General features: G+C 37.3%; 2 protein-coding genes across 13 annotated transcripts in view; one reads left to right on the forward strand and one right to left on the reverse strand.

Annotated features, from left to right (window-relative positions):
- Positions 1-65: 65 nt before the first annotated feature.
- LOC109031646 (ceramide-1-phosphate transfer protein) lies at positions 66-9,306 on the forward strand. Of its 4 annotated transcripts, none has more exons than XM_019043305.2 (5): positions 66-362; positions 2,682-2,829; positions 3,616-3,827; positions 5,019-5,194; positions 6,144-9,306. In XM_019043305.2, exons 2-5 carry the CDS (start codon positions 2,687-2,689, stop codon positions 6,264-6,266), a joined length of 654 nt encoding a protein of 217 aa, XP_018898850.2. In that variant the 5' UTR covers positions 66-362; positions 2,682-2,686; the 3' UTR covers positions 6,267-9,306. The 4 variants fall into 4 exon arrangements, with proteins under 4 accessions (XP_018898850.2, XP_018898846.2, XP_018898860.2 ...); XM_019043301.2 differs by lacking the exon at positions 66-362 and adding an exon at positions 935-1,106; XM_019043315.2 differs by lacking the exon at positions 66-362 and adding an exon at positions 2,047-2,181.
- A 383-nt stretch (positions 9,307-9,689) lies between these two features.
- Positions 9,690-24,341, reverse strand: part of LOC109030941 (monocarboxylate transporter 2) — a 650,400-nt gene continuing 635,748 nt past the window's right edge. For all 9 annotated transcript variants that reach the window (XM_072300844.1, XM_019042218.2, XM_019042227.2 and 6 more), the window contains 4 exons: positions 19,037-19,313; positions 15,507-15,888; positions 13,254-13,490; positions 9,690-12,414 (listed from right to left, as the gene is read on the reverse strand). In XM_072300844.1, the coding sequence (XP_072156945.1) occupies positions 12,092-12,414; positions 13,254-13,490; positions 15,507-15,888; positions 19,037-19,313 (1,219 nt within the window). In that variant the 3' untranslated portion in view covers positions 9,690-12,091. The remainder of the gene's footprint in view (positions 12,415-13,253; positions 13,491-15,506; positions 15,889-19,036; positions 19,314-24,341) is intronic.

Below are 24,341 nucleotides of genomic sequence, written 5' to 3' on the forward strand. Positions count from 1 at the left end.
CTATAAGCTTTCTACAAAAACTTTCAAGTGCAGAGAGAGATACAGCATGACATGTGCTTCAGAAAAGGTGTCAAGCCTCAATGTCTCATGTGGCTGAAGAGATGCATTAAATGAAGGCAAAATTGAAGATTGAGGGATGATGGTGGATAAATCTTAGAGTTTCATCATTCATGAGGCAGAGAGACTTACGAAGTAGGTAGTCACCGGCGCTGCAAGCAAGAGATGAGGCTGGGATGCTTTTTCGGACTTGGCGTGATTTCAGATTCTTGGAAAACCAGATGGAATTGGATCTTGAGTTAGAGGCTGCATTACTTACAACAACACTTGCTGAACACCTACAAATGATTACTTTAGCTAGAGAGGTAAGGCACGAGGATGTATAATGCTGCGAGATCAAATTAAAATTACTGATAAATCCATGATAATTTTTAAAATCACGCGTTCCGCTATCTTGTCTTCGTACGTCGTGGTGTTGTGTGTTGTGTCTTGTTTGTGTCAGAAGAAAAACGTTTACGAATTTTGATTTCTCTTTTCAAAGCAACTTTCCAGAGCTGTGATTGGCTGACTGCTCTAGAAATATGCGCAGAAGTTGTAAATTTTCTTTTGCGCAGAGCAGGTAGGACGACTGTGAGAATATTTTGTAGCACCAAATATGAAATCGCAGAACATTAATAATCAGGAAATGTTGAGGATAAGAAAAAAACGTCTTAAGCTGCAAAATAGCTCATTATAAATATTTATTAAAAACTCATGCTAAAATAGAACAACTGAACTCGCTGAATCATTATTTTTATTGACCAACTAAAAAGAAACATTTTTGCGAGGATCTCCAAAGGTTGGTACGGGGGAAAATTGAGATTTGTTTTGTTTACTGATCGTTGTCAACACGAAAATGAGGTTATCTTATCATCAACTAATTAGCAATTAAGTATGTAGCCAAAATTTCCAAGTATTCATATTCAATAATTGATTAATCCTAATTCGTGTGCATTTAATGTGAGATTTTCCCTAGAAATATATTGGTAGCGCCAGAATCAGTTACTATTCTAGGAACTCTCTCGAACTAGCCAAGCCTTTGTTATCAGAGAGCAGAATTCTGGAATCTGGTACGTAGTCTTGTTGATTCATCACAATTTGCCCTCCAGTAAATGACAATTTTCACCGCAAGAACATACACCGAATATCACCAATTTTTATTCTTCACGTATCCTCAGTGCCTGAACTGGAGTTCAAATGCACCTGTCATGGTAGTTCAACCCTTAACGAGTGCATACACGGTGTACTCGTCATCACTTTCATTTGGTCTAAATCTAAGTAGGGCTTTAGTCACAGTCACCAAGCCAGCACCTTTGATTACTATTTGACGAGCTGTGTATTGGAATTCCAGGCTACAGGGTAATAATATTAAACTTTGTACTTGTGAGGGAGGATGTAAAGGACCCCTTACTTACAATGATCCCCGAGAGAAAGTGCAAGTGGTTTCCTTGTGCATGTTACCTGGCATAGCACTCAAGGTATGCATCTAAGACACTTAATTGTATGTTGAGGCTGATTTTAACACTCTAAATATGCTCTGCTTGATCCATCTACCAAGCCGTATTCATTGTAATAACCTTGAAAAATTCTACTCCAAGGGAGAATTTTGTTTTACATTTTAATGACAGCAGTATTAAGAACCAAGCACACATAGAGGTTGACGCTTTTTATAGGATTTCTCTGAGAGCTGTTATTGAGCTCTTGAAAAGTTTCTCAAAATACCCATTATCAACGAAACACCCGAGACTCATTTAACTAGTATTTGACTTCATTTAAAAAGTAATTTTAGCCTGCTTCCTGTAAAAATGTAACTCTTTTTATCCACTATACACATATTAACAGGAAACAATGTGAATTCTGAAGTTACTCGACTTTATAACCCAAATGTCTTTTACAGGGTGTGACTAGGTAACAATGTTCAAGTAACAATAAAAAAAAAACAAGAGGAAAAAAGAAACTTAATAGTTATGCGTATCTTATTTATTCAGGTATACTTGAGGTACTTTTTCATAAAGGTCCGTGTTAATAGTAAAGGCACTCTTGTCAATTGTCTTTCAAAGCTTGAGCACTGGTCCAGGGGTGCAGGAAATGCTCCGGGCTGTGCGAGTCTGGCTTGCGCAAGGCTTCGTGGAATTCCTTAAGCTTGTAAGGAATTTCTTGGTTGAGTAGATATCTTTTCTTTTCTATCCGATAAACAAGATGAAAAAAACACTGAATTTTTTCAAGTTTTTTTGCTTAACGCGTACTTTTGATGTTTCTGTAGAGTGAGGAAATTTTGAAGCTGAGATTGTAACTGATTCTTGCTCCGAGGAATTCTCTGTACTTCATATACTTTGAGGCTCATCAGTTATCATACAGATCAGAAGCTATCACAAGTATCCTCTTCAGTGCTCCATGAGTTTCTCACTAAAGTGCGTCAAATAAAATTTTATCTCTTTGGATTATTGAAACCCACTTGAAAATCATACATTACTCACCATGTTGCTTCCTGGTCAAAAAAAGCCGCTCTTCCAATGGGCATATGTATCCATGACTTGCTCAGTTTTTATCTCACCAGAATATAGTAGTATTTTGCCTTCCCTTAAGTCTCTTTGCCACTCTCTTTATTTGCATCATGTTAAAAATTTTGTTTTTATTCTTTTTAGGAAGTATGAGCTGCGCTGTGTTGGATAGTAAGGAACATGAGTGCATTTTTGATTTGGATCGTGTCCGCGATATTTTTAAAGCCTCGCTGGTTGGGGCAGAAGATGTTGATCTAGACCAATACTTAGAAGGATTCAAAGAATTAATAAAGTAAGTGTGATTGTAATTGAACTCAGTTTATATGGTACTTACTCCCAGATAAAATTTTTGGAGTCATCCACAACTTGTTAGGAGCCGCATATTTTTTGCAGATGTACTATGTATGATAGTATACAAAAAATCTGCAGTACACCTCCCCCCCCACTAATTATCTGACCATTCGTTTTGCTTAATTTTTGTTCCTGTCAAGAACTGCTTCTATGTTGATAGTAGTACGCTGTCACTGCTTCAAGAATTTGTCGCAGGTTGATTGCCTATGACTTTCTTAGGCATAAGGTTTGGCCTTTGCTCCGAGTTGTTAGGCGCTGAAGCCTCATTTTAAATGCAATTTTCGCCCTTGATTGCCCAACAATTGGGGGCCTGGTGAATTTGAAATGGCGGTAAACACAGGAACAATTCTCTATTTGCTCAAATATCTGGCTACTTCTGTCATTTAAAATTGGTCATTGTTGGAGGAATAGCACAAGAAATAGAAATTGAAAATTGATAATTCTTAAGACGTTCAGTTGAAGGAAAGCATTAGCCGATATTCATTGACCTATCACATAATCTCATAAGATAATCAAGCCAAAAGTAAATAAATCGTCCACAAGTGTCCCACCATTCCCGCTTCCTGTCAGCCAATTTCAAGTGGCTCAATTACTAATATCAAAGTATGTACTCTGTTGAATTACTGGGAATCGTTTGTATTTTATCCATTCAAATCCCCAGTCACCACCTTAAAGTATGTATCAGTGCGGATGTGTTCTAATTTTTTTTATTTTTTATCCTTTTCAGATTTTGTGATTTAATGGGTTCCATGTTCTCGTTTGTAAGCTCAGAAATAAGTGAAAAAATTAAGGTGCTAGAAGACTTAAGAAATGGTGAACAAAGAGACGATTTTGCAACTCTATTCACGATGACTGATTTTGAAACTACTCAAAACTTACTCGTAAAAAAGGACTATACCTCTGGTAGCAGGACCTTACTGCGATTGCACAGAGGCTTAGGTAATGAAACTAATAATAATTTTAAAAAGAAAAAAAATATTTTTGTGTTATTTCTTTCAAAATTACATCTGTGTTCAGGAGTCAAAGAATCAAAAATCCTCTTTTTTGAAAAATCCAAAAATTTAGGCATGCTGTAAGAATTTGCTCCAGATATTACTTGACAGACTGGATCCATCCACAAAGGAAGTTTTAAAAAAATATATTATCCAAGAAACACGCAAAAGACGTTTCTCAGTTACAGGCAGCGCAAAATTCTTGCTCTCTTCTTTTTTCAGGGGTAAACTAGTTAGCATTGCTCCTTGATGACTTCCATTGTTTTTCTTCTTAGTGTATAGAACATTTCCTGAAAATTTCGATATTAAATGTTGATTTGTTCTCCAAAAAAATTGAAAATTTGAAGAAATATTGAAATTAAAGTTGAAACACTGTAATTGAGTTGTGTTGTTTGGAAATTTTATGGTTAATATCTACTAAAGCACTCTGTTGGACTACCTATGTAATGTTTATTATCTTCCATGTTCCATGATGAGCAAGATCAAAGAATCCTGTGCATACAACTTAGGAATTTGACAACGGCTAGATTTTGTCATCATTTTCTATGATTTTCTATACAACTCCATGAGATTGTTATTAAGTTTTATAAAGCAAACTTCACATGTGCCAGTTTTGAAAAAATTGGGGCTCAAAATTGCTTTAAGTGTTTCAAGACGGGTTTTCTAAAAGAAAGTTGCATTGATGCATCGGGCACTGAATGTTGGTTCTTTTCAGCAAAGAAATGCAGGAATGTGAGGGTGTGTGTTTGGCTTATAGCCATGTCTGGCAAGGGAAGGATAGCCCTCTTCAATCCTCAATCTAGTGTTGAAACATTTTCCCTAGAAAATTCATGTAAAAGTGTTAAAATCCCTTTTTCAGCCTTTGTAGTCATGAAGTTGACACATCAAAAGTTCAATTTGTGAAGCCTAATTTAAGTGCTCAGGAGATTGTAAAGAACATCATGTCAATTGATAATGGAATCTAATTAGCATCGATTCTCTTAGTTAATGTGCAAAGCCTTTTCCATGAGAAAAATTCCAGCTTAAATATATAAATCGCGAACTCCATTCCACACAACTTATATTTTTGTACTGCCCAAAGTATTTATGACTTATAATCTTGCATCTTGTCTTACAAAATATTGTCAAATTTTTACAGATTTCATTCGAACATTTTTAGAAAAATTGGGAAAATTAAATCCAGATGATTCAACTAGTTCAATTGGGCGAGAAGCGTATACCAAAACTCTGGCATCATACCACTCTTTTTTTATCAGACAGGGTGCATATATAGCCATGTACACTTTACCCACACAAAAAGTATTACTTCAAAGGGTGAGTATTATTATCTTCTTCACCAATGAATTACATTCATCAAGTCCTTTATCAGGAGGTCTGTCCGGTGTGGACAGTACACTAAAAATCTGCTATGTGTTATGAATATCTGAGAAGCCTTTTGCCATGAAAATAAATGTAAATATTTCCTTACTGTGAATTTTTCATTAGACCCTGCAGCAGGGTTTGTAATGCTCTTTAAAGTCTCTGAATTTATGTAAACTAATAATTTATATAAATACCTAGTGTTGATGCATGCCATTGGAGGTTACAAAAAAATTGCCTCACACTTTCCTTAATTGCAAATGTTATTGGACCTTTAGACAATGTACAAATTTAAGCATTCCGACATTGTTTCCTCTTCAAAATTTTATGTAGAACTTAATTCACGCAACAGAAATCACTAATAGTAACTCACAACCAAGATATTACTGTTTTTATTTAGCATTGGTTACAAAAATTTGAATTTCCTGCCCACAAGAAAAACAAGAGTTTACTTGAATTAAATAACAAGCCAGAACAGTTTTGACAGGTTTCTCTATTAGCAGTGTTCATTCTTCACCCTGTGTTGTTCAAAAAGTAAACAACATGCAATAGCTTAACCAAAGTGCCGATATTTAGGTAGTCATATTTTCTTACTGGAAAGATTGTCTCAGTAATGTTTACCGTGCAATTTAAGCCAACTAGATTTTTGTTTTTTGATGAGTGGGGAGTTTGCATGATACATCGCGAAATGTTGATATCTTTGTTAGGGGTTTTTTTCAGTTATTTTTATTGTAAAAATCGTGTTCTACATGAAATCTTAATGAGGGACACTTATCATATTGCTTAAGTTTGCATCTTGTCTAGTGGTCCATCTCAATTAAGGCAATGAGTAAAACATTCAAATATCTTCAAGAAAGCACCTTCCTTTTGAAAAAAGCTCATTGTTCTTTGTATATTTTCACAGGTGTGCAAAGAAAAAGCCGCCACAGCTCTTGCAGGATTACCGGCCATGTTACAAGTAACCAACATCGTTTATGATCGAGTGCAAGCACATTACAAGGCCAAAGACTTACTCGAACTCCCATGATTCTCTCCACATTCATTGTTCATTGAAGCTGTGTTATTTTATAAGCGATTTATCGTTTGTCTCATCCCGGACACCCTAAGTTAAGTTCCAGCTTACTCTCTCCAGGTTTGTTAAAAACCTTCTCCTATGTAGTTATCTCTATAAAATTTTATTTACAACTGAAAGAAGAGTCAGATAGGCAGTTAAATGCCTCGATTAATGTCATTGCCTAATTCGCACTAATGTTTGGAAGGTACGGAATACTCATTAGAAATGGGGTACCAGGGAGTCCTCTCTTAGAAAATGTTTTAAAAATCCATCCCTAAAACATAATTTTTGCTACAAAATCTGGCCCCCAGTCTGTTCGATCATGACTGTAAGAATCGGTGAATCTTATTATTTTGCCCTAAAGATTAGCTGTAACTGCAACTGTCAGAGAAACTTGAAAGAATCCATAAATTTTTAAACAAACCTGGCAAAATAAAAGGGAAATTTACCCAGCACTAGGGATATTCTTGACTCGTAGCAGTAACATGGGAGGTTGGAATCAATGAGCTGTGCGCCCGTAATGTCTTTTATCGTTACCTTACTCTTGGAAAATTTATCCCTTGTGAGCATCTATGCTGTGAATTTTTTTTTTGCTTGATCAGGCAAAAGTTTGCATCTGTACAATTCCTTCCTTATCACTTATTTGGAATTTTAGTTTTGAATGATCCGAGAGTTTTAAAGTCGGACTTACCTTTTTACTCTGAAAATTATTACAAAGGAAGCTATCTAGGTCTTAAAACAAGTAATGTGGAGGTGAAGTTCTTTCGGTCGGTTAAGTCTCATTTAAGGAAGTTTCCAATTGAATCAGAATCAAAAAGGGTCAGGAACAATGAACCGTTATTTCAGTTTCAAGCTCAAGTCAGCCATTTCAAGTTTGATTCCAAACTGTTCTGTCAGTTTTCTAGAATTTTCGTGACAGCCTAATCAAAAACGCCTTTGACAGTGCCTCAGCCTGGAAAGTCGTAGAATTAGTGCGTGGGAAACATTATTTTTAGATTGAAGAGACCTACATATTTTCAGGTTATTCAAAAATATTTTTACCGGAAGGAAGTCCTTTATTTATCTCTCATCAAATACAATGGTAACTCATCAAGTTCAATGATTGACTTTATCATTAAAAAGTGAAAATACTTCACTTATTTCATGTTATTTTTTGTAAAACGAATCTTAAAAAAAAACTGAGGAAAAATAACTGAAGTCAGGAATTTTAAATCCTTTGAATTTAATGTAATTTCACCTCTTCAAATTTTGAATTATTGTAAAGAACAATGTTCCACAGAAAAAGTGACCCTTGTCACGTCTTGCCCCAAAAGTCGAAGTGCAGATTTTGGTAGCCAATGGGAAAGATTGTTTCAAAAGGATTTTGGAGCAAAATATTAACCCTAGCCATGACATGAAGTTATGATATTTTTAAGTAAAAAAACAATCCTTTAGAGGGTGATTTTAATTTTTTAAGCCATTTTGCTTAAAAGCTCAGTATCAATAAAGTTAATTTTTACTTTCTCCCTGGATGAAAGTGAATGAACTTGCTTTTGGCGCAGTTGCCTCCTGGTGCTGTCAGAGGCGTTTCTGTCAAACAACTAAACTAATTTTCGTATTTTAACATTTAATTTGATGAGAATGAACAGAAACTGTTTCTTGTAAGAAATCTGCCGACCTTTTTCCATGGAATGTCAAACATCCAGTGCCTTAGAGGGCGCAAATCCTGAACGTTTGAGCATTTTGGTCAAAGTCACCAATCATCATATCTTTATTATATTTGAATAGTGCTCAATATCTACTCTGATCAAATTGGATCACTCAATAAATTTCTGAACATAATATTTAGAATGAAACTATCAGTTGAATTTTTGCAACTGTAACATTAGTACAATTTAATATAGTTCTTTCTTGTACCTCTAAGCCGCTTTTTATGAATAATTAATTAGTATTCACGCAATAAGGATGAACTTTTTTTCGGCTTGTGTGTAAAGTAACTGTGCTCAAAAAGGAATTAAAATTTTCTGAGAGTTTCCGCCTGTAAATGAAATTAATTAACACCACTGTGAGACTAATAATTTCAAAAAGTATTTGAAGTTGTCTCTAAAGGAGACTGCATTGAATAGTGATCTTGCACTCCTCTCGACAGGGAAGGTCTTCAATCTTTAATTTTACTCTTTTAAATGGAGGAGTGTTCTGGCAAGGTTTTAGAAATCTGCTAAATTTTTTCGAATAGTATTAAGTTTTTCAGTTAATTGAAGTCAGTTGAAATCACTGTTCCTTCCTTCATGCATCCGGAACAACACTGATTTCATTGTGATAATTAACAATAAGGTTGTGTAGCGAAATCTTAACGTATGTACCTAAGCTTACTCTCTTTTTCTCCTTATTTTAGACATTTTTCTGCTGAGCTTGAATATAAAATATTTTTTAGCTTTTAAAACATTTGGTGGAACACCTGCCCAAATCATGAAGAGCCTTTTTATCATTCAACATCAAGAGCAACGCTCTCTTTCGTGTGCTTCAATGGATGTGTGAAAAATTAATCTCAATGATTCTGTTGAACTGAAAGAGATTGACACATTTCTTGGAAGAATTTTGTCACAACCAGTGGGGGTTTGACCTAATTTTTCTATAAAATATCAGCAATATTAAAGCTTCATGACTGGATCAGCGGGCGGATTATTGAAATTGATTGACAAATCTATAAACGAAAATGGTGGAATGGTGGTTGGTGGTCAAATGGTGGAAGCGGGTGGTTTTAATGGACACAGGAGCTAGGGATTAGACAGATTATCGGCAACCGTAGAGAGACCCCATAGCTACTCCATTATTTTCTCCTTTAGTCTATGAGAATCACCTGTTTCAACTAATAGGATCTCTTCATACTCGCTATGTCTTCATGGTCTATAAATTTCCTTAATCAGCCTTCGGGTGTCGTACCAATTTGTCTGAATTTGTTGATTTAAAATGGTTATATTGTATCTTATTTCTTGATTTTTATCTAATTAATAAAATTGATTAGTGAAATATCTGTCCTGTTTTTTGCGTTTAAATTCTTATAGCAATAAATAGATGAAGGAAGTTGACATCATTAGTTAAAGTCAGACAACTGAAGTCATTTTGATACATTTTTTCTTTTTTTCCCACTGAAATAGACAGATTTGACAGAATCAGCCAAATAGCATTTCCAGTTGCCTGATTTTCTTTCACGCTTTAATTTTTTGATAGAAAACTGATAGAAAACCTTAATAAGGCCTTTAAACTTTCTGTGAATTCACTCCAGATCATGATGAGTACTCAAAGAGGTTTTTGGACATCTGCGAAGACTTTATTGACGGTCTTCAATTCTAAAGAAGTAGAAGGGGGAGGGGGGAGGCATGTATCCAGGATAGATTTCATAACGAATCAAATCAGTATTTTGGCAGCCATTTATTAATTAAATCATAATATATAAGGAGAACGTAACATAATAATACTGTTTTTAAAAAATAATCATCGGAGATAACAGAAAAAAATAAATAAATTAAAAGAGAGAAAAACACGTTATTTTATAAATTAACTCAAAATTCCATGTTGATGATATAACATTGCATGTACTTTTAATTTTCTTTGGACACAGTGCATTATAACGAGATGTTACAATGAAAAGACCTTAAGACAACATAAGAATTAGACCTTCAAAAGACTTGATTCCTCATTAAAATTTCATTTAAAAACACGTTGAACACATCAAAAACTTCCAAAACTAACCAATGAGTCAAAAATCAACACTAGTAGCTTCCATTATAAACACTAAATTTAAATCTGCCTCTCACAAGAATCCATCATCAACGAACGTCAAATCAGCGATGGAGAACAACCTTCACACCAGGCAAATAACTGGAGTTTGGTTTCATTCACTTTTCTTTTTCCTCTGATACACAGCATTTTAAGACTCAAAACAAAAAAAGTCACCACACAGGAAATCGCAAAATACACCAAAATTAGTTTAATACTCAGTTTTACTCCTTAGGTTCTTTTAAAGAGCGGAAAATGTGAATTGACAACGACAAAATATTTCTCACTTATGGGCAGGATTTAGAATGTTTTGATGCATCTACCGTGTTCTACTTGACATTTCGATAAGAGCACATTTATAGTGGTGAACAAGTAATAAAATACCTTGTTAAGTGGTCCATTGCAATTTAAAAATACCCTTAACGTGACATAGGCACCTGTCAGGACAATGGTGTTCTTTCATTAATGGAAGATATAAGAATTCCATACAAACCCTACTGATCTTATTTATACTATAAATTTCCAGTTCAAGAACATATTTGCAGGCCTCGTTTTAAATTAGGTTGTATTGTAAAAGTATTCAGTACTTACAAATTTCACAACATGGTGCACCATGATAGCTGAGGGTAGAATTCTGATACGTAATAAGCATGTAATTCTTCAATGAATGTTAAAATTAACTTGAGTATTTGAAACTAAATGCTTCAGTCTTCCTTCCTTGAGGATTTAAGAATATTCTGACAGTAATATAGACAGTAATACGGACGATAAATAGGGCACTGGGTTTTTTTTTTGGCCAAACCATTGAGGATCGCAGTGAACCGGGTTTTTTTTTCTTATATCTCGGTCCACTGCAGTAGTCCACCCTGTTCCATGCATTTCAGTAAAACGCTACATATGTTTGCAGATAATGCGTTCTACGGATAAAAAAAACCTTGCTGTATCTTATGGTTACATCATGAAAGATTTTTCATTAGTACCGGCAGATTGGAACATGAACAGGGAGACAGTGAAACTTCAACTTACAGATTTATAAGTTCCAAATAATTAGGTACCTATGTATCAAAAGTTACAAAAATCCTTGGCAGTTCTTTTTTTTTTTTTTCGCTTTGGCAGGACGTTTAAAAATAATGCGTTTTAGTGTATTTTCCGAAATACACTATTTTTTTACTTAAACTTATGAATTACAATGGCTTGTGGTTTTCCTTAATACATAAAACCAAATTCGGGTGACTCTCTTCGTATATAATCTTTGGCAGGAAAAAGTAAAAATAAGCGACGCATTCACATTATCCTAAAGTTTGAAATTATTTTTGCTGGATTGAAAGTCACTGATACTAGGCATTAAAACCGTTTTACTTTAAAAAAAAAGAAAACAACTGGGAGTCAAAAAAAAAAAGTTGTGAATAGTCACTGGCTGATGGCATTCTTCCTCCTCTACTCCCAAGCGTAGGAACAATACACCTTCCCTACAACAAATTGGCAGTGAGCAGAATGATTTTTTGATATAGAGAAATTTTCGTCATAACAAGCGACGATCAACAAAATTACATCGGTATATGGACCAGACGTCTCTTTAATTATAGCCATTTTTTTTTTAACTGTTGTTGTTACAGGGAGAGAATGCTGTATTTAACAAGTGTTAGTTTTTAACATACTGTGATACACACATCAATTTTAAGGAATAGCAAAGTTTATGACTTTCCTTCCACTAAGTGGAAAGAGAAAAAGAATCTCAATATACATGATTAAGTCACTGTGTGAATGAAAGTAATTGGTATCAAGTGTACTGGTTTTAATATTCAAGTACCTTAAGGTGAAGCTTGATCCAAGCTAATTTTTTCATGTCACCTTTGTCAGTCCTTGAACCAAGTTCTCAAGAGGAAGTGAGAAAGGAAGAATGAAAAACATCTGAATCACGCCGAACAATTAATTGCCTACCTACAGGATTCAAATATAACTGGATCAAATAAAATAAAGGAATAAATTAATCAATTAATTTTAACATCTGAAACAACTATTTACAAATGGCGGCTCTGTTAAACAGAAGCCTCATCTATAACTGTAATAAGCCTACTGCTTGGGGCGGGAATACGTCGCCATTTAGTTTTGGTGGGGTCCTCCTCTGACTGCTTAGCCAGAGACCAGCGCCGCCCTTTTTTGTCCATTATATAGGGCATTTCGGCTATTAAATTATTCTCATATTCACTTAACATTAGGAAATTTTCTACTTTATTACAAGAGGTAATGCAGTCTCCAATATAATCTAGATCGTCGAGGATATTGTCAGGCAGATCCATGTCCGCAATACCTTCCTCAGAGATACATGTCAGCTCTGGCTTGTCTCCAGACTGGGCTCCAGCTAAAACAACAATTAAAAATAATAACTGGTTACTGATTGCTTGAAAATAATCAAAAACACAAATTTTCATGCCCAAACCTAAAAACAAAGATCTTGTCGCAGCGTTTACAAACCTTCCCTCTATTCATTCATACAAGAATGAGGAAAGTTTTTTTTTAAAAATTTGTAACAGAATATTCATCATACAGAGATCTTGTGAGTTAAAAAAAATTTCTTCTTAAGAGTGATGCGAGTTTAAAAAAAAAAATCTTTATTGAAAAATAATGTAGGTATATTAGGTGGTTTGCAACATCGTAAATGAAGATGCAAGAGTTCTAAGTTGAGCCATCGGTGGATTTCATTAGTAACTTTCTGAATAAGAAACTCCAAAGCATGCGGCTTTTCAAGGAGAAATCAGAAGAAAAAAATGATGATAGTCTTAAAAGAGTACAACGAAATTCACAAACATGAAAATTAAAATGTATAGATAATTATCACAGTGTCAGCAGACAGCTTGAATTTTCTTACGGAGTCTAGGATCTTTAGTGAATATCTAGGTATTCTAACTGAAATTATCACTCTTAAATTTTTGTTTAAAGAGAATCATCAGTACTCAAGACTACCATAAATATATAAGATTAAATTATGGTTTTTATTCTTTTAGTTGAAATATAAATGCGCTTTCATCACATATATTGGTAAATTGACCAATTCGAATTATATTATTTGTAATTTAATTGTAAGAAGTTGATAAAGACAGTCAAAATTGTGCCTATAATTGAGTGAACACAATTTTTGGTGAGGAGGTCGATCTTGATCGAAAGGTATGTATTTCACCAAAAAATTATTGAAAAACATACCAACTGGTGGTTGCTCGACAACGACAAGCTCTTCTGGTTCGGCAGTAAAAGAGAGGCGTCTTCTCTGCGGACAGGCTTCTGAGACGCAGAGTTTCTTGACTCCCGAGTCGTTGTGTTTATGCCGCGCCAGGCTCCGCCGATGTAAGTCGATGAAAAATAACGATAAGCTTCCTACAATAACGCAGGTTGAACTAAAATAATAACCAGTCTTTCCGCCACACCCCACATTTATGTAGCCTGAAAATATCAGAGATCACAAGGGTTATAAAATTAGCGAGCACCAACAAAGCACAGCTTTACATCATTTTGCAGAGGTAAGTCTTGAAAAGCTAGGAGAAGCACTCTTGAACTTTCATCATGACTGATATCTAAAATGGAAGGATGATAACTTATCTGCTGTTGTTCAGCAGTCATCATGGTAAAAATTTCATGAACTTTTCAAGCAGCAGGTTGCAAGTTCAAGTCGTCAGGTTCTCATTTTCATTTCAAAATTTAAACATTGGGTATCATTACAATTTTTGGGGGGTGGAGGGAGGGGGGAGGGAGATTTCTCCGTACAGATTGAAGATTTATGTGTGGTACCTACGGTTTCAGGACATTTTTCAACGATTTTTTGTCCGCGCACCTTTTTTGTCCAGTAGTTTACGCCCACATGTAAAATAAGCAACAGTGACTTGGTCCAAGCGTTATATTTTAGTCGTTATGTAAAATTATATTGACAATATGAAAATGAGAAATTGAGAGAGAAGGAGGTGTTGTTATGGTTGCTCATTCTCTAAATGAAATGTTATTACTTTCTTTCTCCTTTTGAATCATCTTTCTAAATTGTCATTGGTGAATATTAGGTTTTATTTCTAGGAAAAAAACCCAAAAAGCTCGCAATCTTTAGTTTTAACCCATTTGTACATCAATCTTTTAGAGTCAAATACATCAAATTTTTTGCGTTTCGTTGCGCTTACACCTCGCTGTAGCACAATAAAAGCACAAAATGTAAAAGAAAAAGTAAAGTGCTTTGGAAATCATTAAATTTGACACGGAACCACCAATATTCAAAAAACACACATTATACATATTATTATTCTCCTTTGATAAATTGATACATATTTTTTTCCCATCAATTTAAATGAGAATAATCAATGCAGAGTGTGTTAACATTTCAAAATCATGAGTTAAAAACCGCTGACTATGCGAGTATAAATATTAAAGCCAACAGAGCGGAGAGACGTGCTGCCAGCGCGAGAGGCTCACTGGCGCCTACAAACCTAAGTGGATACTTCACGCATTGCACAATGCTTGAAGTATCCACTTAGGTTTGTAGGCGCCAGTGCGCGTTTCTTGCTGGCCGCCCGCCGTGCGGCGGCGCCTGAAGCAACTATTTCACAACAGAGGTGTTGCACAGTATTATAACAGTATATTTTGGCACGTGAACCAAAACTCCCGTGCCGAAAAAACGCGTGGACGTAAATTACTGGATAAAACAGGTGCGCGGACAAAAAATCGTTGACGAAATGTCCTATAACCGTACCTGCTTTCCTTGGAGGAGGCATTAGAAACTCAAAAATAGTCAGTGAGGCAAAGTAATTATTTTTCCACTAGAAAATGGAAAATTCTCCAGTTTTTTTTTGTTTTTCAGTTTCATTCATATAAAACCTACTTTATTCATAAAAAGTGGCAATCCTCATTCAATGGCTGGTCCATTCTCCACAAGTATCAATAAAAGAAGCAATCCTGGCAAATCATAAATTTTCGGTTAAACTTATGAATATTTACCCTCCAATTTTTCAGTTAATTGTGCTCGCAATTGCAACTGAAGTTCCTGAAAATTTTAAGGAAAAATATTCATAATTTTCCTCCAAAATAAACGTTTTACGAAGGAAATATGGAAACTCTCGAATGTTCATACGGCGCGGCGTTCTGCAGGGTGTCTACGAAAACAGGCAGACCAAAAATCAGTAATTTTACAGTACTTTTTCGGTACATTCCCAAGAAATTCAGTACCTCCTCAACAGAAAAATTCAGCACTTTTTCAGTACCTTCAACTGACGAAATTCGAAAAATTTCAGAAACTTGAATTTTCCGCTCAAATTACGACAAAAATGAAAAAAACTGGACTCTCTTGCAAATTTTCCGCACTTTTTCAGTACTTCCGGACCGCCCTTGAAAAATGAGTGCTATTTCCGGTCTTTCCGGAAATTCTTGACTTTCAGACACCCTGGCTCTGTCTCAGGACGGCAGGACAGGAGGTCTACTCACCAGAGATAGGGACCCCGAGGGCGATGGGTATGGCCTGCGAGCACTGGACGAAGCCCCAGGTGCGAGCGAAGTTGCGGGCTCGGACCCGCTCGTAGGTGTACATCTTGAGGGAGTAGTGGTAGCCGCCGCAGAAGATGCCGTAGATCCAGACGAAGAGGACGTAGCCGTACTTGTTGCCCTGGACGGTGGTCAGGGCCAGGATGGAGACGCCGCACATGAAGACGGCCGCCTGGCAGAGGTACTGCCGCGCGATCCGGCACTCCACCGAGTTGTGCACCACCACCACCCCGAACGCCACGCACCCCACCGCCCACGCCAGGCCCAGGTACGTCTGCAGCAGCAGCGCCGAGTCCCCCAGGCCGTCTTCCTCCACTTGGTGTGCCTGAGAACATAGAGAAAAGCACATCCTCAAATCTTCAATAAATCATCAACAACGCTTTCCAGCCACAGTGGAAACGAGAGGTAGATTTCGACTAATCGTTTCTGTGAAAACAATTGCGCCTAATGAGCCTGACAGGTTGGAAAATCGTCCCCCTTGAACTTGAGATTTTTCGGATAAGGGGTGGTTTTAGAGGGTAGGTGAAAACAGGTTGTTTTGAAGGCCACGACGATACGAGTTCTTTGACGTATCACCGACTACGATCGGACGTGACGACTTCAACGTGATCCTAAAGTTCCGCAAAACAAACAACAGGCGCAACGATACTAGGCGTTTTCGTAACTGCCAACTGACGGGACTCTTGTGTCGAATAAATAGGGTGTCTACTAATACAGGCTGTCCAAAAAGCAGTACTTTTACATTTACAGCAGTACTTTTTCAGTACATCCCCAAAAAATTTAGTACCCCCTCAGCAGAAAAATTCAGAACTTCTTCAGTACGTCAATTTTACGAGTTTCAAACAATTTCCAAAATTTGAATTCCTCGCTCGAATTGTAGCAAAATTGACAAACGAAATGAAAAAAAATCGGGACCTTCTTGCGGAATATCTGCACTTTTTCAGTACTTCCGGACCGCCCTTAAAAAATCAGTGCTATTTCCGGACTTGTAGACACCCTGCGGACTGATTATTGAAATTGATGGACAAAGTTATAGACAAAGAAGACATAGGGAGTACGGAGCGATCCTATTGGTTGACATGGGTGGTTCCTATAGACAAAGAAAGAAAATGATAGACTAACAGTCGGGTCTCTCGCGAGTTGCCGTAAGTTAGTCTATTACCTACCTCCTTTATCCATTGCAACCACCCGCGCTTCCACCAGTTTTGCCGAATTTTCGCGTTGGATCATCGTGAGAACGCCGTTAACAATGTAAAATGTGATCAAAACCTGTGTAAACGTCATTAATAGGTTCTCTCAAACAGTATCCTAAAATGCTAGCACTGTCCGATCCCGGAGCACCCCTCAAAATGCCTAAAATTCAAAATGGCGCCCATAATAAGGCCTCTGGAATATCGGTATTTTCACTTGTGCATATCCTGTCATGTGAGGTATCGTTTTCCATGTAATTTTGGTCGCAGATTTCATATTTGAAGTCAAAACAACCCCCCGGTCAAAATTGGTGCCCCCAATCCAAGATGGCGTCCAGATTTGAAAGGCAGGAGGGTGCATTTTTTAAACTTTTACGCGATAAGGCAAGTGATATGTCATTTCCTATGTAATTTTGGTCGTAGATTTCATTACTGAAGTCAAAACAGTCCTCCGGTCAAAATTGGTGCCTCAAATCCAAGATGGTGGCCAAATTTTAAAGGCAGGAGGGTGCATTTTTTCAAATTTTTACGTGATAAGGCAAGTGATATGTCATTTCCTATGTAATTTTGGTCGTACATTTCATTATTGAAGTCAAAAAAGCCCCCGGTCAAAATTGGTGCCCGAAGTCTAAGATGTCGGCCAAATTTGAAAGGCAGGAGTGTGAATTTTTATGAGAAAAATAATCACGTGAGATGACAAGAGAGGTAGGTATCAATTCATACGCATTTTTAGTCAACAAAACGAATCTAAATGAAATGTAAAAAAAATCTTTTACACAAAAATGATACGAGATAATTAAGAGGGTGATCAGTTTGGCCGTCCACGGTAGGAATGATGTTAACAGGAGCATCTATAATGAGCTATTTTATTCATTTTTAAGCCCATATAATTTCTCAATAAAGATAAGGACATTTCACGCGACGCACCTGCCGTACCCTCTCCAGTCAGTATAGGAGAAAATCCTAATCAACACATGCTGATTCACATTCCCAGTGAGGCTCTTCAGGATCTTCCTCCTACGGTTCTGTAAGTTTTTACAGTTGGAGTCTTCAGAACTTCTGCATGAGTCTAAGAACGAAAATATTATTTTCTTGGTGGTACAGCATGGTGTCACTCCCTTTCTTACAATTACACCGGATAATTTTAAGCGGGGATTCCGGAAGCTGGAGGCAAATCACTTAAAATAGGATGAAGCTCCTTGAAATTGAGTTCAGAGTTTTTGTGCAGTAACCAGCATAGACACCTCACTATTAGTGGCTCATCATTTTTCACTTGTCAGCCATGGATGGCAAATCACTCTTGATTATCTCATTTCATTTTTGTGTAAAAGATTTTTTTTACATTTCATTTAGATTCGTTTTGTTGACTAAAAATGCGTATGAATTGATACCTACCTCTCTTGTCATCTCACGTGATTATTTTTCTCATAAAAATTCACACTCCTGCCTTTCAAATTTGGCCGACATCTTAGACTTCGGGCACCAATTTTGACCGGGGGGCTTTTTTGACTTCAATAATGAAATGTACCACCAAAATTACACAGGAAATGACATATCACTTGCCTTATCACGTAAAAATTTGAAAAAATGCACCCTCCTGCCTTTAAAATTTGGCCACCATCTTGGATTTGAGGCACCAATTTTGACCGGAGGACTGTTTTGACTTCAGTAATGAAATCTACGACCAAAATTACATAGGAAATGACATATCACTTGCCTTATCGCGTAAAAGTTAAAAAAATGCACCCTCCTGCCTTTCAAATCTGGACGCCATCTTGGATTGGGGGCACCAATTTTGACCGGGGGGTTGTTTTGACTTCAAATATGAAATCTGCGACCAAAATTACATGGAAAACGATACCTCGCATGACAGGATATGCACAAGTGAAAATACCGATATTCCAGAGGCCTTATTATGGGCGCCATTTTGAATTTTAGGCATTTTGAGGGGTGCTCCGGGATCGGACAGTGCTAGCATTTTAGGATACTGTTTGAGAGAACCTATTAATGACGTTTACACAGGTTTTGATCACATTTTACATTGTTAACGGCGTTCTCACGATGATCCAACGCGAAAATTCGGCAAAACATAGCGAAATCAGGGCCCCCTGCCCCCCCGGCCCCCATGGCCTCAGAATTTTGGGCTCACTTGCGAAATTGAACCTTCTATAGGTAAAGATGATATCCTGAAAGTTTCATGATAGGCTCTCTCCAAATCTCTTTTGTCTTCTTTGTCTATAGCTTTGTCTATTAACTTCAATAATCGGCCTGCTGGTCACTCACCAAGTAGAAGATGGGCGTGTTGATGCCGAAGGCACTGATGCCAGTCGAGATGAGGAGGATCCTGACTGTTTTGCTGCGGAGAGTGCTGAAATCAAAGAAGGGCGGTTTGTCGTCCCTCTTGTTCTTGTCCTTGATCTTCCGCTTCTGGTTCTTGAGGTGGAGGATGGCCCGCCGCTGGGGGTGGTACAGGGACGCCGAGCGGTAACACGTCCCCAGGAAGAACGTCAGGAACACCGTCACCGTTACCAGTTGCAGACCCAAACGCCAGCCGATCGCGCTGCAACAGTTTAAATCATTGTGTCAATTGAAATAATGAAAATTGTAACGTGTCAATGAAAATTTTTTAATAAAATGTGTCTGTTTTTCAAGAAAATGTTAAAGTTTTTCAAGAAAAAGTTAAAACTAAAGATTGCGATTGCGTGCTTCTTGGTTTTTTCCCCTCTTTTCTTCATTTTTGCAGTTTCTATCGGCACAACCGCGGCTCATTGAGATTAATGTCGCTTGGAAAAGGTTTTACAAATATTTACCACGTTTTAGTAAACACGCAAAAATAGAAGAAATTCACAATTTATGTATTTTACGAAACACGAAGATGAACCGGTGTTTTTCAATATCTTTCATAAATTTCTGAAATTTCGCGATTTTATTTTTCATGAAATATTGCAACCCTGCAGTTGCATCTCTCTCGCTGGTCTCGTCTTCTTACCAACAGGAGAAATGCTGCTGCTTCAGTGGTTTCATCGAACAGAGACTCTTCATGTTTAACATTTTTCATTGGTATGGAGTGTAGCCAAGTGCTAGAAATAACGTAGCAATTTCTTTAAAAAAAAACACATTTTATTAATCAACTTTGACCGAAGCTTTTCGAAGCAAGCGCTTCATCGTCAGAGTCACTATGGCCACAATTTAGGTAATTTCAACATTTGATCTATTAATGTGTTATCGATTGTTACCACTGAAATCTGTTACCTTGTTTGAAATTACCTAAATTATGGCCTTTTTGATGTATACTGAGTGACCCTGACGATGAAGCGCTTGCTTCGAAAAGCCTCGGTCAAGTTTTTTAATAAAATGTGTCTTTTTTTAGAGAAAATGTTAAATTATTTCTAGCGCTTGGCTTCACTCCATACCAATATACTCAGTGCTACTATCTTTTAGACATCGTGCAATACAATGTTCGCTGGACTTGAACATTTTTGACGCGGGCTCATTCCGAATTTCATTTGAAATTTCGATGGAGATGTTGCATGTGTGAGGAATTTGCGATTTGACTGTAGTTCCTGTGTAAAAGTTCGCGAGAAACACGGTGGTGCCACTGGTTTTCTCTGAAATCAACTCTCAAGCTCAAAAAAAGCTCTCAAGTTGAGGCCAAAATGGAAGGGATATCCCACGCTATCCCGAGAGTCCACCTCTACATCAAAACAAACTCTCCTTGTAAAGATAGGGAGCAAATACATTAGCAGGATGTCATGTTTTCAGTTTTAGAGTCCCCAAATAAAGTGGCACCCCTGTCAATGTGTTTTCTCCCTATCTTCGCATGGAGAGTTTGTCTTGATGTAGAGGTGGACTCTCAGGGTAGCGTGGGATATCCCCTCCATTTTGGCATCAACTTGAGAGCTTTTTTTTGAGCTTGAGAGTTGATTTCAGAGAAAACCAGTGGCACCACCGTGTTTCTCGCGAACTTTTACACAAGAACCAACAGTCAAATCGCAAATTCCTCACACATGCAACATCTCCATTGAAATTTCAAATGAAATTCGGAATGAGATCGCGTCAAAAATGTTCAAGTTCAGCGAACATTGTATTACACAATGTCTAAAAGATAGTAGCACTGAATATATTGGTGTGGAGTGTAGCCAAGTGCTAGAAATAATTTAACATTTTCTTTAAAAAAAGACACATTTTATTAAAAAACTTGACCGAGGCTTTTCGAAGCAAGCGCTTCATCGTCAGGGTCACTAAGTATACATCAAAAAGGCCATAATTTGGGTAATTTCAAACAAGGTAACAGATTTCAGTGGTAACAATTGATAACACATTAATAGATCAAATGTTGAAATTACCTAAATTGTGGCCATTGTGACTCTGACGATGAAGCGCTTGCTTCGAAAAGCTTCGGTCAAAGTTTATTAATAAAATGTGTTTTTTTAAAAGAAAATGCTACGTTATTTCTAGCACTTGGCTACACTCCATACCAATGAACAATGTTAAACATGAAGAGCCTCTTTTCGATGACACCACTGAAACAGCAGCATTTCTCCTGTTGGTAAGAAGGCGAGACCAGCGAGAGAGATGCAACTGCAGGGTTGCAATATTTCATGAAAAATAAAATCTTGAAATTTCGCGCGAAATTTCAGAAATTTATGAAAGATATTGAAAAACACCGGTTCCTCTTCATGTTTCGTAAAATACATAAATTGTGAATTTCTTCTATTTTTGTGTGTTTACTAAAACGTGGTAAATATTTGTAAAACCTTTTCCAAGCGACATTAATCTCAATGAGCCTCGGTTGTGCCGATAGAAACTGAAAAAATGAATAAAAGAGGGGAAAAAACCAAGAAGCACGCAATCGCAATCTTCAGTTTTAACCCATTAGTACATAGATCTTTTAGAGTCAAATACGTCAAATTTTGAGCGTTTGGTTGCGCGTACGCCTCGCTGCAGCACAATAAAAACACAAAATGTAAAAAAAAAAAATTAAAGTGATTTGGTAATCATTAAATTTGACACGGAACCACCAATATTTAAAAAACACATTATATTATTACTCTCCTTTGATACATAGAAACATATTTTTTTTCCATCAATTTAAATGAGAATAATCAATGCAGAGTGTGCAAACATTTCAAAATCATGAGTTAAAAAACGCTGACTATGCCAGTATAAATATTAAAGCCTAACAGAGCGGAGCGGCGCGGCCGGCGTGCTGCCGGCGCGAGAGGCTCACTGGCGCCTACAAACCTAAGTGGATACTTCACGCATTGCACAATGCTTGAAGTATCCACTTAGGTTTGTAGGCGCCAATGCGCGTTCCGCGCTGGCCGCCCGCCCGCCGCGCCGTGCGACGGCCCCTGAAGAAACTATTTCACAACAGAGGTGATGCACAGTATCATACGAAATTGAGCGTATGAAGAATGACAGGCATCCTTTAAAAGTACAGATCTTTCCTCGCAAAATAAATCAAGATACTTATCGTACCCAGGAAAAATCTAAGAGCCTTTAGCTGAGGCAAATATAGAGGTTTATCCGGTCCAGGTATAACAAGGTGGGAATTTCTTGAAAGATAATTAAGTTCTGTTACACCAAAGAGGTGTAGAGAGTTTTAGTGAATTTTGTCTCATGGAATTGACGCTCCCCCATTTTTACCAAAGCTCTCAACTATATATTATTCTCCGTTGGACCCAACAGACAAAACAAAAAAAACAAACAAACCTTCATTCTTCCAAGACATTATACATTTTCATCCAAAAACGTCGTGAGCAATGGTTGTTTGTATTTACATGTGGGCCGATTAACTTTGGGTCTCAACCGGCACGTGGACCAAAACTCCCGTGCCGAAAAAACGCGTGGACGTAAATTACTGGAAAATACAGGTGCGCGGACAAAAAATCGTTGAAGAAATGTCCTATAACCTATACATATTCATCAAATCTACCAAATTAACTTTCATGTAAGGTCCTGCAGCAGACAGCTGGCACTGGCATGTCGATTACAAATTAGCGTGCACGAGGTCAAAAATCATATTGCATTGATAGAGGTGCCGACGACGTAGAGTATCTCTTACTTTATCCTGCTTATTAAAAGTTTTTATAGTGATCGCGAAATTTTAAGGGCTAAGAATCTTACTTTAATTCTCACGGGTGAGTTCGCGCGGTGGCAAGCTGATAAACTCCCTCCATTTAGCGAAATTTATGTACAGTTTGGATTTTTCAACTCAGAATATCTCGGAAGGGATTTCACTAGCACGGTACCGTAAAATTGCGAAAAATATTGCAGATTTCACAGCCTGACAAATTTTTGACTGTATTATTGTCAGGAATATAACTTGATTGATTTCCATTTTTTAAAAATCAGTTCTCAGTTCGAGGAAACGATTTAAGTGTTGGAACGAATTCAAACGATTTTTTTTAGACATCAAAATTGCCTCAAAACTCTTCTGAAACCCTCGGCTTCCGAGTCATTTTATGATCACCTCATTCTGATAGACACGTAAACAATTACACAGAGTTCTTGGTCGAAAAATGTCGATATTTTATTGGAATTTTTGTCCTGAAAACTAAAATTTTGAATTTGCCGAAAAATCCTGACGAGGTGGAATCCTCTCTCAACTCAGCGCTAACGATACCTGGCATGTTACCATTGTTACCCCTGAAAATACGATACATCAGAAATTTTGCAGGGCTCAACTAACTCGCCGAGGGTGAGCCTTGCCTGAGCACCCTCCCCTCCCCTTCCTGTAAATCAACCCCTTGTAAAGGCGAATTTTGTACTTCATCTCAGAAAACAGTCTCGAACTAGAAAATATGGTAATTCCTGAACACGCACGTGACGAAATTTAGGCTGTCTGTTGGGTGCTCACCGCTCGGCTCGCGAAATTGAGTCACCGACACGGGTGTTTATGAATGATTTATGAGAGGCTTTGGCCGTTTTCGGATGTGATCCTCAGCGAGTTTCGAATTCCTTCCTTCCACCTCCTGCCACCCCGGACGCGACATCGAGTACTTTGCAACGGCGCGGCGCTTATTGTGAAAATGCGCTAAGCGACTTTGTCTCTTCAGCTTGAGACGCGGGCCGCACACGGTTTCATCGAAATTATTCTGTCCAGATTAAGTCGTTCATCTTGACGTGGACGGCTGTGTTTTAATGGTTTATTTCTTCTGTGGACTGATTATTGAAATTGATGGACAAAGTGATAAACAAAGAAGACACAGGGAATAAGGAGCAATCCTATTGGTTGGTTGAAACGAGCAGTTCTTACGAACTAAGGGGAAAATGATGGACTAACTTGATGATGCATATCTCGTCGGTTACCGTTAGTTAGTCTAAGACGCACTTCCTTTGTCCGTAGCAAAAATCCACTTATACCGATAGAATCACCCCATTTCTCTCTGTCATTTGCGTCTATTGCTTTGCCTATCGATTTCAAGAATCAGCCCACTGGAACGGATTTGTAATATTTTTGAGAGCCTGCGCCAATAATATAAATGCATCACGAGTCAAGATTAAAACCGAGTACCCCGAGTGGTGCAACAAAAATATTGGTAGAATTTTGCAATTCAATGCAGTAAAACGGCAATTTTTTCAC

Source organism: Bemisia tabaci, chromosome 5 (assembly GCF_918797505.1).
Source record: "Bemisia tabaci chromosome 5, PGI_BMITA_v3".
Lineage (NCBI taxonomy): Eukaryota > Metazoa > Arthropoda > Insecta > Hemiptera > Aleyrodidae > Bemisia > Bemisia tabaci.